The 17,070-nt window shown below is 50.9% G+C and overlaps 1 protein-coding gene across 2 annotated transcripts; it reads left to right on the top strand.

Annotated features, from left to right (window-relative positions):
- The first annotated feature begins 3,613 nt into the window (after positions 1-3,613).
- On the top strand, positions 3,614-13,588 carry LOC147099537 (uncharacterized). Of its 2 annotated transcripts, XM_085969770.1 has the most exons (4): positions 3,622-3,768; positions 6,845-7,425; positions 11,378-11,548; positions 13,311-13,588. In XM_085969770.1, the coding sequence occupies exons 1-4, from the start codon at positions 3,629-3,631 to the stop codon at positions 13,523-13,525; spliced, it is 1,107 nt and encodes a 368-aa protein (XP_085825896.1). In that variant the 5' UTR covers positions 3,622-3,628; the 3' UTR covers positions 13,526-13,588. The 2 variants fall into 2 exon arrangements, with proteins under 2 accessions (XP_085825897.1, XP_085825896.1); XM_085969771.1 differs by lacking the exon at positions 11,378-11,548 and having other exon boundaries at positions 3,614-3,768.
- Positions 13,589-17,070: the final 3,482 nt, after the last annotated feature.

Here is a 17,070-nt window from a genome sequence, read left to right as displayed (position 1 = left end):
CCAGTCTTCTATTGCATTATCGAAGGCAGTGATATTGCCAGTCTTCGGCATCTTGGAGATCTAAGATGGCGCCTCCCGCGCTTTGCCTTCTTCCCCGATTGAACAAAATGGCGCCTCCCGCGCTTTGCCTTCTTCCCCGCTGGATTAAGATGGCGCCTCCCGCGCTTTCTGTCTTTTCCGCTGCTGCTAGCGCTGTTGCTGGCGTTTTTATGCCTTGATGGCGATGCCCTATGGTCTTCGCGCGCACTTCCCCCCCCCGCGCTGCTGCCAACGCCGCTCTCCGCGGTCCCCGTGGCAAACTGCAGCTCCTCGCGGCTTTCTGCGCTTCTAATTTCTTTTATTTTAATTACTGTTCCCGTCGTCAGAGCAGACCCTATGGGACACTTTCCTCCCTCTTCTCGGGTCTGTACGCTGCCCGGCTTCGTAGCACCGGCCGCGCCCTGTGTGCTCCACCCTCTCTCTCTCGCTCCTCTTCCCGACAACGCTGCTCGGCCCCGTTGAAAAGCCACCCGATCGAGCTCTAGCCCGCCGCAGCCCAGGAAGGATCAGTGTACTACCTGCCACCAGCCCGATTAGCTGGAACACCATAGACTGGATAACCAAGCCCAGCTCTCGACAGCCTCTCCTGCAAATCTTCGAATTCGATGAATCAGAGGGCGGTTGCCCATGGTCGACGCCCGTTTCTTCTGTTTGATTTTTTTTCTTTTTGGATTTCTTCCTTCTGGCCTCGACCTCTAACAACTTCGCTTCAGGGATGGATCCCCGTGAGGTGGTGCAGAACTGTAGGTAAGTTCGGATGTGTTCGTCGCCAGTGTAACGTCCGTGTGTAATTGAGACACGGACTGCAGGAGTTGGTTATAACAGGTGTTTACTGAATGGAGACAAAACTGGAACTACTATACAAAGTTACTACACAGGCTTATATACAGGGGTGGTCACTACTGGTACTGCAGTATACAGGGGCTGCAGAATATAGTTCCTTCTTCAGGTTACATACACTACACCTAGGTCAGGACAATGGGTGGGATGGTGGGGGGGAATGGCTTTGTGTCTCCCCACTGGTCCCCACTATGTCTTAGAGGCAGTGCAACGAAGGTTCACTAGATTGATTCCTGGGATGAGGGGGTTGTCCTATGAGGAGAGATTGTGTAGGATGGGCGTCTACTCTCTGGAGTTTAGAAGAATGAGAGACGATCTCATTGAAACAAAGGGGGATTGACAGGGTAGATGCTGAGAGGTTGTTTCCCCCTTGGCTGGAGTGTCTAGAATGAGGGGGCATTGTCTTAGGATAGAAACATAGAAACATAGAAGATAGGAGCAGGAGTAGGCCATTCGGCCCCTCGAGCCTGCTCCGCCATTCAATGCGATCATAGCTGATCATCCAAATTCAGTACCCTGTTCCTGCCTTCTCCCCATATCCCTTGATCCCCTTAGCCTTAAGAAATATATCCAACTCATTCTTGAATATATTTAATGAATTGTCCTCAACTGCCTTCTGTGGTAGAGAATTCCACAGGTTCACCACTCTCTGGGTGAAGAAATTCCTCCTCATCTCAGTCCTAAATGGCTTACCCCTTATCCTTAGACTGTGACCCCCTGGTTCTGGACTCCCCCGCCATCGGGAACATCCTTCCTGCATCTAGTCTGTCTAGTCCTGTTAGAATTTTATAAGTTTCAATGAGATCCCCTCTCATTCTTCTAAACTCCAGCGAGTATAAGCCCAATCGACCCAATCTCCCCTCATACGTCATTCCTGCCATCCCAGGTATCAGCCTGGTGAATCTTCGCTGCACTCCCTCCATGGCAAGAACATCCTTCCTCAGATAAGAGGTAAACCATTTAAGACTGAGATGAGGAGGAATTTCTTCACTTGGAGGGTGGTGAATCTTTGGATTCTCTACCCCAGAGGGCTGTGGAGGCTCAGTCTTTGAGTATATTCAAGGCTGAGATCAATAGATTTTTGGACTCTAGGGGAATCGAGGAATATGGAGATCGGGCGGGAAAGTGGAGTTGAGGTCGATGATCAGCCATGATCTTATTGAATGGCGGTGCAGGCTCGAGGGGCCGTATGGCCGACTCCCGCTCTTATTTCTTATGTTCTTATGTCCCAATACCAATAGTGAGCTGTATATAATTTAGGTGTCAACCGTGGCTCAGTGGGTCATGCTCTTGCCTCTGAGTCAAGGCCCCCACTCCAGAGACTTGAGCACAAAATCTAGGCTGATGCTCCCAGTGCCGGTACTGAGGGAGCGCCGCACCGTCGGAGGTGCTGTCTTTCGGGTGAGACCTTAAACCGAGGCCCCGTCTGCCCCCTCAGGTGGACGTAAAAGATCCCACGGCCACTATTTCGAAGAAGAGCAGGGGAATTCTACCCCCCACCCTCCGTGTCCTCGGACCAATATTTATCCCTCAACCAAACATCACTGAAAGAGGTGATCTGGTCATAACCACATTGCTGTTTGTGGGATCTTGCTGTGCGCCAATTGGATGATGCGTTTCCCACATTACAACAGTGACCACGCTTCACAGAAATCACAGAAACCCCACAGTGCAGATAGAGGCCATTTCGGCCCATCGAGCCTGCACCGACACATATCCCACCCGATCCCAGTAACCCCTACACCAACACATATCCCACCCTATCCTGTAACCCCACGTATTTAATCCCCCTAACACTAAGGGTCAATTTATCATAGCCAATCAACCTAACCTGCACATCTTTGGACTGTGGGAGGAAACCGGAGCACCCGGAGGAAACCCACGCAAACACGGGGAGAATGTGCAAACTCCACACAGACAGTCGCCCGAGGCCGGATTCGAACCCGGGTCCCTGGCGCTGTGAGGCAACAGTGCTAACCACTATGCCACCGTGCTGCCCTTCAAAAAGTACTTCATTGGCTGTAAAGCGCTTTGGGACGTCCTGAGGTCGTGAAAGGCGCTATAGTCTTTCTTTCCTTTTGTTCTACTATGTTGCAAGAGTGATTTACTGTATGTATAATTTTTTTTAAAAAGGTCAGGCAGATAGAGCAGCATCAGGATGGGCTTTATTCAACTTAAAATCAACAGGAGACCAGATGCTGCTGTGGGTTCGGGACAGGCTTTTAACTGCTGGGACCTCAATTCAAATCCTACCCAGGCTAATGGGCTGAAAATCGTTCCTGTCTAAAGGGACTCTACCCGAAATGAGTTCGCGTGATGCCAGGCAGCTTCAGCAGCAAGTCTCCTGTGATCCCGCTACCTCTCCTGCCACCCTCTCCGGTATTCTTTTGTTGTTGTTGAATCAACCGGCAAAGAAAGAAAGAGAATTTAACTGAACTATAGATTGTTAATGCGTGGGCCAGCTCTCTCACAGCCCCCTCAGTGCTGAGTCACGCACACACATACACACACACTGGGCGCTGCGGGGATTGGAGTGCATAATAAATTCGGACAACCAAATTTTAATTTGATTTGTTAAGGTTTATTTAAAGTTTTGTTAATTTACAGTCAAATTTGTTTATGTATTTAATCAAAAGAGTACACACACACTGATTCCCCCTGTTCCGTGTCTCGCTGTTCCTGGATCCTTCCCTGCCCCCCCCACCAGCCCCGCCCCGCCCCAGGTCAGCGGGGAGATGCCAGGTTCCACATGATCTCATACGGGCTCAGGTTGTCGGGGAGGGGCCTGAGACACCTGAAGAGGAGGAAAGTGTCCATTGCACCGAGCCTGATCTGCAACACGATACCTGGGCTTGGCTGCTCTAACGACTCCGCACCCACCCCTGCACGGTGAGTGGAGACTGCCGCGTGTCAAAGGGGTGATTCCCTGTGTTCTTAGATCAAAACAGAAAAGGCTGGTAAACACTCAGCAGGTCGGGCAGCATCTGTGGAGAGAGAAAAACAGAGTTAACATTTCAGCTCAATGACCCTTCCATCAGAACCCATGTATTCTGGAATTCTAGATTGTCTAGACCGGATTGGGACTTCATTTACGTGGAGAGACTGCAGAAGCAGGGGTTGCTCTCCTTAGAGCAGAGAAGAGATATCTGCGCTCCTCTAATTCTGCCCTCTTGAGCATCCCCGATTATAATCGCTCCACCATTGGTGGCCGTGCCTTCTGTTGCCTGGGCCCTAAGCTCTGGAATTCCCTGCCTAAACTCCTCCGCTTCTCTGCCCCTCTTTCCTCCTTTTAGACGCTCCTTAAAACTTACCTCTTTGACCAAGCTATTGGTCATCTGTGCTAATTTACCCTTATGTGGATCGATGTCAAATTTGTTGTCTTAAAATGCTCCTGTGCAGCGCCGTGGGACGTTTTACTACGTTAAAGGCGCTATATAAATACAAGTTGTTGTTGTTATTAAGAGGAGAATTAACAGAGGGATTCGAAATCAGAAAGGTTTTTTGATAGCGTGAATAAGGAGAAACTGTGGCAGGAGGGTGGGTAACCAGAGGACACAGATTTAAGATAATTGGCAAAAGAACCAGAGGGGGAAGATGAGGAGAATGTTTTTTACGCAGCGAGTTGTTGTGATCTGGAATGCGCTGCCTGAAAGGGCGGTGGAAGCAGATTCAATTATAACTTTTTAAAAGGCAATTAGATAAATACTTGAAAAGAAAAGATTTGCAGGGTTATGTGGAATTTGCTGCCCCAGAAAGCTGTGGAAGCTACATCATTAAATAAATTTAAAACAGAAATAGATAGTTTCCTAGAAGTAAAGGGAATTAGGGGTTACGGGGAGTGGGCAGGAAATTGGACATGAGTCTAGGTTCGGAATGGTCATGGCCCTGTGGGTAGTGGAGCGGGCCCAGGGGCCGTGTAGCCTGGTTCTGCTCCTACTGTGTTCTAATTCTGTGTTAGATTTCAGGAGATGGTTTTATTCCTGTTCCTGGCTGGGTGGAGATCGCCTTTACAGAAGGTAAGTGCTGTAGAAAATATAGGGACAGAGTGATCTCCTGGACGAGTTTCGATCGCCTAGATGGGTCGGAGAGGAATTTCCCAGATTTTTCCTCCCAAATTGGCCATTGGGTTTTTTATATGGTTTTTCGCCTCTCCCGGGAGATCACATGGGTTCGGGTGGATGGAGAGGGGTAGAAGATTTGAGGTTAGGATCAGATCAGCCATGATCTTATTGAATGGTGGAGCAGGCTCGAGGGGCCGATTGGCCTACTCCTGCTCCTATTTCTTATGTTCTTAGAAGGGGAGAGTGGAACACAGGCACAATGGGCCGAATGGCCTCCTTCTGTGCTGTATGATTCTATGAATCAAGGGCTTTAATTTCTAATCGCTTACGAGGAATCGAGCATCGGAAAGTCCGCCTGGGCTCTAAAGCAGAAATTTATTTCTCCTTGTTTCACTGGTCTGTCAAGCCTCCACTGATAACACAGGGGTGATTTTGTATTCTGGAGGTCCTACTGACAGAGAGTATCTCTCGAGCACGATTTCCCAAGATGCATTCCCTTATCCCCCCGTATTCTCACTGAGGGCCCCGTCGGGAAGCAGTACGGAGGGAGTTCCGCTGCACTGTCGGAGGTGCCGACGTACAGATGAGACGTTAAACCGAGGCCCCGTCTCGCCCTCTCAGGTGGACGTGAAAGATCCCACGGCCTCTATTCAGAAGAAGAGGAGCAGGGTAAGTTCTCCCCAGGTATCCGGGCCAATAATCTTCTTAGGCAGTCCCTCGGAACCGAGGATGACTTGCTTCCACATTAAAAAGGAGTTCGCAGGTGACTGATGAGTCCAATGCGGGACCGACAGTCTCTGTCACAGGTGGGGCAGACGGTGGTTGAAGGGGCGGGCGGGTGGGGTGCTTGGGTTGACGTGCGCTCCTTGCGCTGCCTGCGCTTGGCTTCCGCTTGCTCCCGGCGAAGAGACTCGAGGTGTTCAGCGCCTTCCCCGGATGCTTCTCCTCCACTTTGTGCGGTCTTGGGCCAGGGATTCCCAGGTGCCGGTGGGGATGTTACACTTTTTCAACGAGGCTTTGCCCCTCAATCAACACCACTATAATCAGATTGACTGGTCATTTATCATGTTGCTGTTTGTGGGAGCTTGCTGTGCGCAAATTGGCTGCCGCGTTTCCTACATTACAACAGTGACCACACTTCAAAAGTCATTGGCTGTAAAGCGCTTTGGGACGTCTTAAGGTCATGAAAGGCGCTATAGAAATGCAAGCTCTTTCTTTCTGTCTTTACCCACAAAGTACTGGAGCCTTATCTGAAGAAGGATGTTCTTGCCATGGAAGGAGTGCAGCGAAGATTCACCAGACTGATAACTGGGATGGCAGGAATGACGTATGAGGAGAGATTGGGTCGATTAGGCTTGTATTCGCTGGAGTTTAGAAGAATGAGAGGGGGTCTCATTGAAACTTATAAAATTCTAACAGGACTAGACAGACTAGATGCAGGAAGGATGTTCCCGATGGCCGGGGAGTCCAGAACCAGGGGTCACAGTCTAAGGATAAGGGGTAAGCCATTTAGGACAGAGATGAGGAGGAATTTCTTCACCCAGAGAGTGGTGAACCTGTGGAATTCTCTACCACAGAAGGCAGTTGAGGCCAATTCATTAAATATATTCAAGAAGGAGTTAGATATATTTCTTAAGGCTAAAGGGATCAAGGGATATGGGAAGAAGGCAGGGACAGGGCACTGAATTTGGATGATCAGCCATGATCTCGTTAAATGGCGGAGCAGGCTCAAGGGGCCGAATGGCCTACTCCTGCTCCTATCTTCTATGTTTCTATGTAATGACTCAGATACTAGGTAAGAATTGCAGTACTGGCTGGGGAGGGAGTCGAGTGGTCAAGTATTTCATCAGGATAATTAGGCAGATTACTGTTCTGTCTTCTCTTTTTCTTTTTAATCTCTCAAGGCAACAAGGAACCAGAGGGTTGGGACCGGAATTTAGCAGCACCCCAATGAGTCCTTTGGTGTGTTTGTTCACCGTTATATTCCTGTGCAGCCTTCACTCACCATCCACGGCCCAGTCGACTGATCAATCCACCCTCACGATGTTCTCCACCACCGGCCTTTCCACTTTAAGAGCGTTCACCGGATCCTCGGAAAACGCCAGCGCAACATCGGGCCAAACCGCGGCAGGGGGCACCGGTTCAGCCGCCCCTGCCAACGCTACCGTCCCCCTCAATGGTTCCTCGACTGCTCAGAGTGAGACGTCACCCGATGACGGAGGTCGCACCACCCCCTCGGCGGGGGAAACCAGCGCTTCCGAGGCGGGGGAGGTCAGCACGACAGAGCCGGACAGCTCCACCACCGAGCTTTGGCCCACTGTGGCTCCTCGCAGACCCGACGCAACTCAGTCATCCGCCGCCCCGTCCGGCCTCACGGCCGCCCCGTCACAAAGACCCGCCATCCCGACACCTGTGCTGACAGAAACAGCGCCAAGTACCGCCCGTGCGACAGAGCACGCCTCTCGAGAACTGTCCGCCGTTCCAGGTAACGGAAACCATTTTGGTTTGGTTGCCATTTTGTTTTAAGTCGAATAAGGAAAGAGAGAACTTGCATTTATATAGCACCTTTCACGACCTCAAGACGTCCCAAAGCGCTTTTGCAGCCAATGAAATACAGTCATTGTTGTCACGTAGGAAACCCTGCTGCCAATTTGCGCACAGCAAGCTCCCACAAACAGCAATGTGATAATGACCAGCATGTTTTTCAGTGATGTTGGTTGAGGGATAAATATTGGCCCCAGGACACCGGGGAGACCTCCCCCTGCTCTTCTGAATAGTGGCCATGAGATCTTTTATGTCCGCCTGGAAGGGCAGACGGGGCCTCGGTTTAACGTCTCATCCGAAAGACGGCACCTCCGACAGTGCGGCACTCCCTCAGCACCGGCACTGGGAGCATCAGCCTAGAATTTATGCTCAAGTAACAACAGAAAGCGCTGGAAAAACTCAGCAGGCCAGACAGCATCTGTGAAGCGAGAAACAGAGTTAACGTTTCAGCTCGAAGACCTTTCGTCAGAACTGAGAAAAAAACAGGAAATGGAACAGATTTTAAAGCAAGCGGGGGCTGGGAAAAGGGGGAGGGGATGAAAGAACAAAAGGGAAGGTCAGTGATGGGATAGAAAGCAGGAGAGAGTAAGAGACATTGAGAGATATTCAAGGTGAGAGGAGGTGGTAATGGGATATTGCCTTGAATATCTCTTAATGTCTCTTAATCTCTCCTGCTTTCTATCCTATCACTGACCTTCCCTTTTATTCTTTCATCCCCGCCCCCTTTTCCCAGCCCCTAACTTGTTTTAAAATCTGTTCCTTTTCCTGCTTTTTTCCAGTTCTGACAAAAGGTCATCGACCTGAAACGTTAACTCTGTTTCTCTCTCCACGGATGTTGCCTGGCCTGCTGAGTTTTTCCAACGTTTTCTGTTGTTATTTCGGATTTCCAGCATCCGCAGTATTTTGCTATTGTATTTATGCTCAAGTCGCTGGAGCGGGGACTTGAACCTACAACTTTCTGACTCGGAGGCGAGAGAGCGCTGCCCACTGAGTCACGGCTGACATCTACAATGTTACCCGCTCGGATAGATTCACTCATTCCGTACGACATAGGAGGTGGGTCAGAGACAGGGGACTATCACCAGGGCCCTGATTCTCTGGCATGTGCTCCTGTTAATGGGACGGGGGTTGGGGTGAGTGATGGGGCAGGGAGGGGGCGGCACAACCCTTTTAAGCTGCTTCTGTGATGTCACAGAGAGACTCCTGTGATGCAGAGGGTGGAGTATTGTGAGATCATAAAGAGCGATCACTAGTGGCGGTTGTAAAAGCGAGTCGTGGGAGGCGTTAATGTTCGCACAAGCAGGGTGAAGGGATAAGGCCCACGGTGCAGGAAATCACGGAAAAGAGTGCGCGAGGTAAATCAGGGGATGGTGATTCGGCGGCACCAAGATTGTGTTTTAGAAGTTAGTTGATGTCAGCTGGGGTGGATGTTAGAAGAATGAGAGGGGGTCTCATTGAAACGTATAAAATTCTGGCAGGGCTAGACTGACTGGATGAAAGGAGGATGTTTCCCCATGGCTGGTGGGGGGGTCTAGAACGAGGGGTCACAGTCTCAGGATACGGGGTAGGACATTTAGGTCTGAGATGAGGAGAAATTTCTTCACTCAGTGGGTGGTGAACCTGTGGAATTCTCTACCACAGAAGGCTGTGGAGGCCAAGTCACTGAATATATTTAAGAAGGAGATAGATAGATTTCTAGACACAAAAGGCATCAAGGGGTATGGGGAGAGAGGGGGAATATGGTATTGAGATAGAGGATCAGCCATGATCATATTGAATGGCGGAGCAGGCTCGAAGGGCCAAATGGCCGACTCCTGCTCCTATTTTTCTATGTTAGTGGGGCAGCAATTGGTCTCAACTCCTCAGCACAGAATCATAAGCCTGAAGTTTCTGAATGGTGTTAGAACAGGATGAGGGACTTCAGTTACGGGGAGATGTTGGAAAAGTTGGGACTGTTCTGCTTGGAGCAGAGAGAAGGTTAAGAGGCGACCTAATAGAGGTTTTCAAGACGATGGGCGGTTTCTTAAGAGTAGAGAGAGAAACTATTCCCTCGGGTCAATAAACAGAGGTCGTAGATTCCAAATCAACTGGCGGAAGCTCTAGACGGGAGAGGTGTCGGGATCGGGAACGCTCCACCTGAAAAGGGGGTGGAAGCTGATTCCAGATTTTAAAAGGGAGTTGGACGGGTTCTGGAGGATGAGGAGCTCACAGGGTCACGGACAAAAAGCAGGGGGTGTGGGACTGAGCACGCCTGCTCGTTCAAAGAGCCGGCACAGGCACGACGGGCCTCCTCCTTTTCTGTAAGTTCCTATAACTCTAGGAATAACACTGATTGGGAAACCCTGGCTGTAAGAATTAGGAGGCCATTTAGCCCATTGGACTTGTGCTGGCGCTAGCTATTCCACCACACACCTGCCCGCCCCCCCCCCCCCCAGAGCTGTTGACACCAAGTTTAAGCTTGGCTCGGTAGTAACGCTCTCATCTTGGAGTCATAGTCGGGTCATGGATTGAAGCCCCATTGCAGGGTTTGAGCATTTGGGATGTCCGGTGGCCGTGAGAGGCGCTACATAAATGCAAGTCTTTCTTTTTATGTAATCTAGGCAGAGGGAGCGCCGGACTGTCGGAGGCGCCGTCTTTCAGATGAGACGTTAAACTGAGGCCCCCGTCTCAAGTGGGCATAATAGATCTCATGGCACTATTTAGAAGAAGAGCAGGGGTGTCCTGGCCAATAATTATACAGCGCCTTTTAATATATTGAAACATCCCCAGGAGCGATTATCAAACCAAATTTTGCGCCGAGTCACGAAAGGAGATATTAGGGCAGGTGACCAAAAGCTTGCTCAGGGTGGATGTTTCCCCTGGCTGTGGGGGCCCTAGAACCAGGGGTCACAGTCTCAGGATACGGGGTAGGACATTTAGGACTGAGATGAGGAGAAATTTCTTCACTCAGAGGGTGGTGAACCTGTGGAATTCTCTACCACAGAAGGCTGTGGAGGCCCAGTCACTGAATATATTTAAGAAGGAGATAGATAGATTTCTAGCCACAAAAGGCACCAAGGGGTATGGGGAGAGAGCGGGAATATGGTACTGAGATAGAGGATCAGCCATGATCATAAGCCATGATCATATTGAATGGCGGAGCAGGCTCGAAGGGCCGAATGGCCTACTCCTGCTCCTATTTTTCTATGTTTCTATGAAAGAGCCAGCAGATGTGTTCAGATGTGTTCTTGTCCTTTAGGCTCAAGGCCCAGCGATGGGGTTAGTCCTGCACCTGGGATTAAGCACAGGGGGTGAATGGAAAGGGGCTTGGTCCATTGGAATTCTATACAGGGGAAATAAGTGGATCAGCCATGATCGTATTGAATGGCGGAGCAGGCTCGAAGGGCCAAATGGTCGACTCCTGCTCCTAATTTTTCTATGTTTGTTCAAAGAGTCGGGTTTTAAGGAGCGTCTTAAAAGAGGAGAGAGAGAGACGGAGAGGTTTAGAGAGGGCATTCCAGAGCTTAGGGCCCAGGGCAGCTGAAGGCACAGCCACCAAAGGTGGAATGCTAAAAATCGGGAACGCGCAAGAGGCCAGAATTGGAGGAATGCAGAGATCTTGGAGGGTTGTAGGGCTGGAGGAGGTTACAGAGATAGGGATGGGTGGGGGGGGGGAGCGAGGACATCGAGGGATTTGAAAACAAGGATGAACGTTTTAAAATGGAGGCGTTGCCGGACCGGGGGCCAGTGTAGGTCAGCGAGCGCAGGGGGTGATGGGCGAACAGGACTCGGTGCGAGTTAGGACACGGGGGGGGGCAGCCGAGTTTTTTGGATGAGCTGATGTTTACGGAGGGTGGAAGGTGGGAGGCCGGCCAGAGAGAGAGAGCTGACTCACACCGTGTCTCTGGTTTCAGGTCAGAAGGGTTCTGCGACGGAGAAGAAGAGGCAGCCCGGGAAAACACTGGGGATCTTCATCGGCCTAGCTGTGGTCCTGCTGCTGGTGTTGGGGCTGGTCTACCTAATCTACAGCAAGACTCAAAAGGATGACCCCTTCTCACACCAAAGGCTCTACGACAACGACCCAGGTACAAGAGCCGACCGGGTTTACGGAATTCGGCCTGCTCGTTCAGGCTTTATCGCTTGGGTGGCCAACCCCTCCAGGTTTGGCCTGGAGTCTCCAGGAAGTCATAGAAACATAGAAGATAGGAGCAGGAGTAGGCTATTCGGCCCCTCGATCCTGCTCCGCCATTCAATGCGATCATGGCTGATCATCCAAACTCAGTACCCTGTCCCTGCTTTCTCCCCATATCCTTTGATCCCTTTAGCCTTAAGAAACTCCTTCTTGAATATATTTAATGAATTGGCCTCTACTACCTTCTGTGGTAGAGAATTCCACAGGTTCACCACTCATTTCTGTCCTAAATGGTCAAGATTAATCTCCAGGGCACAGCTAAGTGCATAACACGTGGGAGAAAATAAAAACCATAGGGACATTAAAAACAAAGTGTGTGAATTTTCTTTGAACATTTTATTAGTTATAAAAATATTGGAGACAGGATAAAAAGGAGGTTTGACTGATCATCAAGCATTATCCAGTCGGGTATTTAAGAGCCTGTTTGCTTTCCAATTGGCCACGGGGAGGCGGGGCGTTGCGAGCATGGCCGTCTCTGGCGACCAATGGCGGGGACGGATGGGAGGGGCGGGGCTTGGAGGCTGGAAGTCATGTGATGCAACCTCCAGGAATACGTCCACCTACAGTTGGCAACCCGATGTACCGCTCCCTTCAACAGGGCCATTGAGGGTCTTCTACCTACATCATTCGTTTCCCCTTCCCCCCCCACACCCCGGTATTGGAGAGTTCTCCAACGTGGGACTGTGAGCTGGTCGGGGGGAGGAGATCTGTATCCATCATAACGCCGGTGGGGGGGGGTTCTTTTTCATCGGCAGTGCGTGGATGATGGGAGGAGCAAGCTACTCTTTCCACCCCCCCACACTCCCGCCCTCCCCCCCAGCTGACATTAACCAGCAACAGAAAAGAGGTGAATTCCGCTCCCGTGACTCCCCCCCCCCCTGACATTTCCTGGCTCCCCCGGCCACAGCGGGGAAGATGAAGGGGGTGACCCTGTCCTACTGGCCTCGTATCCAATGGCGGCGAGTGGAGAGAGAGAGAGCGTGTTGAAGGCCGCAGGCCTCGCTTTCAGCCCCACTCTCCCGCTCCACGGGCCCGGAGCGTCCTCAAAGCCGATATCTGCGGGCGGACACTTTACACTCTCGCCTGGCAGTTCAGCGGGAGGCGTTAACCCGTTTAAACTCAATAAGTTAACACCTTAAAGTGATGGAGGCAGGGATGTCGTATTGTAGGCATTAAGTTATCATTTGTAGCCTTCTATATCAGGGGTTCAGGGGGTCACAGGGTGAGACCTGTCCCTGAGGTTATAGTGTGTCACTTAGAGACTGTAGGTCAAGGGGTCACACAACAGGACCTGTCCCTGAGGTTATAGTGTGTCACTTAGAGACTGTAGGTCAGGGGTCACACTAGACCTGTCCCTGAGGTTATAGTGTGTCAGATAGAGACTGTAGGTCAGAGGTCACATGGTGAGCCATCTACCTGAGGTTATAATGTATCATAGTTACTTTAGGTCAGGGGTCACATGATGAGACCGGTCCCTGAGGTTATCGTGTCAGATAGAGATTGTAGGTCAGGGTTCAGGGGTCAGACAGTGAGATCTATATCTGTAGGGTTGGGGGAGTCATTGAACAGTAAAGCTGATCAGGGGGCTGGATGTGGAAGGTAGAACTCTTTTGTGAAGACAGTTTATGGTTAACACTTACCTTTTTATTCCCCAGTTCTCAGCCTTGATGTTTCGGTGGAGCCTGCAGATCGTTTCTACGGGGGCCTGACCCCTGAACTTGGCGGCGAGGGTCGGGGAAACCATGTGATGTCACAGAGAGCCCTGAACCAGGCAGCGGGAGAGGGCGGCAATCCGGCTTCTCAGCCGCAACCCCGCGACGAGATTCAGCTCAAGCCCATGTCCGAGAGCTCGGTGAAGATTTTTCTCTGAATTCCATTTTTTAATTTCTTCCATTTACAAGCGACAATGCAAATAAATGTTATGCTAACAGATGCGCGGAGAGTGATCAGCGTAATATTTAGCGAGGAATGGAGCACGAGCCCTGTCTCTCCCTCTCTCTCTCTCCCCTCCCCACCTCTCCACCAGTTTTCTTCATCCTTCACTGCAGCCGTGGCTCAGTGGGCCGCACTCGCGCCTCTGAGTCAGAAGGTCGTGGGTTCATAGTCCCCCACTCCAGAGACTTGAGCACAAAAATCTATCCCCAGTGCAGTACTGCGGGAGTGCTGCACTGCCGGAGGAGCCGTCTTTCGGATGAGATGTTAAACCGAGGCCGGCGTTTGCCCTTCAGGGTGGACGCTAACGATCCCATGGCAATATTTTGAAGAGCAGGGAGTTCTCCCCGGTGTGCTGGGTCAACATTTATCCCTCAACCAACGTCACATATATAAAAACCTGCAAGCACTTCCTGTCTACAAAATCTCACATCCTGTTGTCACACTTTTGTGCCAACTTTTCCCATTCTATATTCCTATGTTTATAATGGGAACTGCCTATGTAAACGTGTCACGTTGTAATTACACCCTCCTACCAGTGGTGGTGCTGTAGTACCAAAGAGAAGTTCTCCCTTCTTGGACCATTGTTTTTCCCTCAGACTACATCACTAAAACAGAGGATCTGGTCGTTATCACATTGCTGTTTGCGGGACCTTGCTGTGCGCAAATTGGCTGCCGCGTTTCCTACATTACAACAGTGGCTACACTCCAAAAAGTACTCCATTGGCTGTGACATCCGGAGGTGGTGAAAGGCGCTATATAAATGCAAGTTCTTTCTTTCCTGACCTGCAGTAACTCACTGCAGACACAAGGTGGTGCAGAACACCCACCCATCCGCTTCAGAGGGAGCAGAGCCACTCGGGTCCCCTTTAAGGGGAGTTGCTCCCCAATGGAGCAAAAATTCTAACCTCCAAGTTTTATTTTACAGAGCTAACAGCTGGTCATCCTTGCGATCATAAATCTCTGGCTTTTAACCAGCAGAGGTGGGGGGGGGGGGAAATAAAATCGACAAACAAATGGAGGCTGGCAAATTAATAATGAATCCGCTCAGAGACTGGATTTGTTTCATACACAGCAGATGGGTTCTATGGTGCTCGACTCATTGCTTCCTGCATATGGTCAGTTCAAAGGTTTCAAAAATAATATTTTAACGCCCCCCCTCCCCCTCTTTACCCCAGTTCTCATCTACCCTGGAGATTATTTCCAACCTGCTCCCCTCCCCCTGGGTTTTTTTAGTCGCACATCTACTGACATAACAGATTAAATATCTTGCGAACTGGGGGGATTATTAAAAGCCGGGCTCCGAGCTGCCTGTTCTTCCTCTTCTCCTCACAATGGGGTAGTGGCGGCATCTCCTTTGGAGCCTCGTCCGTGCAGCCGGGCTACGCGTGTGAGTCTGGACAGTGGGCTATTCGACCGTGGCCGCCATCGCGGTCCAGCCCAATCCTGCCTTTGTCCGACTTCTGCCGCTAGCAGAGTTGGGGTGGTGGGGAAAGGGGGTGTCACTGCTCAGGATCAGGTGCCCTGCCCTGGCTGGTATCTCCTGAGGAACAAGTATAGGTCCCTGGCCAAGCTCAGCACAGGCTGGGGATCGAACCTAGCGCTTTCTGATCTGCACGGCTCCTTTTACTTCCTATTTGGAATGACAGAATCATCAGCACAGGAGGCCAATCGGCCCAGACTCAGTAACCCCTCCCCCCAGCGCTCTGTGTCACTGACTGTATCTGTACTGATGTTAATCCAGCTCCCTCACACTGTCACTCAGTAACCCCTCCCCCCAGCGCTCTGTGTCACTGACTGTATCTCTACTGATGTTAATCCAGCTCCCTCACACTGTCACTCAGTAACCCCTCTCCCCCAGCGCCCTGTGTTACTGACTGTATCTCTACTGACGTTAATCCAGCTCCCTCACACTGTCACTCAGTAACCCCTCTCCCCCAGCACCCTGTGTTACTGACTGTATCTCTACTGATGTTAATCCAGTTCCCTCACACTGTCACTCAGTAACTCCTCTCCCCAGTGCTCTGTGTCACTGACTGTATCTCTACTGATGTTAATCCAGCTCCCTCACACTGTCACTCAGTAACCCCTCTCTCCCCAGCGCCGTGTTACTGACTGTATCTCTACTGATGTTAATCCAGCTCCCTCACACTGTCACTCAGTAACCCCTCTCCCCAGCGCCCTGTGTTACTGACTGTATCTCTACTGATGTTAATCCAGCTCCCACACACTGTCACTCAGTAACCCCTCTCCCCCAGCACCCTGTGTTACTGACTGTTATCTCTACTGATGTTAATCCAGCTCCCTCACACTGTCACTCAGTAACCCCTCTCCCCCAGCGCCCTGTGTTACTGACTGTATCTCTACTGATGTTAATCCAGCTCCCTCACACTCTCAGTAACCCCTCCCCCCAGCGCCCTGTGTCACTGACTGTATCTCTACTGACGTTAATCCAGCTCCCTCACACTGTCACTCAGTAACCCCTCTCCCCAGCGCCCTGTGTCACTGACTGTATCTCTACTGACGTTAATCCAGCTCCCTCACACTGTCACTCAGTAACCCCTCTCCCCAGCGCCCTGTGTTACTGACTGTATCTCTACTGATGTTAATCCAGCTCCCACACACTGTCACTCAGTAACCCCTCTCCCCCAGCACCCTGTGTTACTGACTGTTATCTCTACTGATGTTAATCCAGCTCCCTCACACTGTCACTCAGTAACCCCTCCCCCCAGCGCCCTGTGCCACTGACTGTATCTCTACTGACGTTAATCCAGCTCCCTCACACTGTCACTCAGTAACCCCTCTCCCCCAGCGCCCTGTGTTACTGACTGTTATCTCTACTGATGTTAATCCAGCTCCCTCACACTGTCACTCAGTAACCCCTCTCCCAGCGCCCTGTGTTACTGACTGTATCTCTACTGATGTTAATCCAGCTCCCTCACACTGTCACTCAGTAACTCAAGCTAATTACTTAAGAGGACCAAGGATGTAATCCCAGTCTCGGCCTCTTGCTGAGATTGCGGCTGCTGTTCGTTCACAGTCTTGGCTACAGATACCGCTCTGCACCGGTCTGTGCCTTTTGTCTTTCTAAGTTATGCGGCAGTTCCACACACAATCAAACGAAAGAGGAAAGGATTTCACTTTCGCCAAGCGCACAGCTCTGGCATTGGACCCCGAGGGGGGATGGCGTCAGCTGGAGTGTCGGTCCTCAGGTGCTGTGCCATGTTTCCTGGCTGCGTAATTGGCAGATACCAGTCGTTAATTACTGGGGGATGACGCATATTGGTTCTGCCCTCCAGGCAGAGTACTACAAGCACATTCCTGGAACAGTGACTGCCGGAGAGAAAGAGAGAGAAGGCAAATGGAATATTGGCCTTTAGTGCAAGGGGGGATGGAGTATAAAAGTAGGGAAGTCCTGCTACAGAAAACGCTGGAGAAACTCAGCAGGCCCGGGCAACATCCGTGGAGAGAGAAACAGAGTCA

Source organism: Somniosus microcephalus, chromosome 28 (assembly GCF_052327205.1).
Source record: "Somniosus microcephalus isolate GS21.2 chromosome 28, FLI_Smic_1.0, whole genome shotgun sequence".
Lineage (NCBI taxonomy): Eukaryota > Metazoa > Chordata > Chondrichthyes > Squaliformes > Somniosidae > Somniosus > Somniosus microcephalus.
This window is presented reverse-complemented; position numbering and strand designations above follow the sequence as displayed.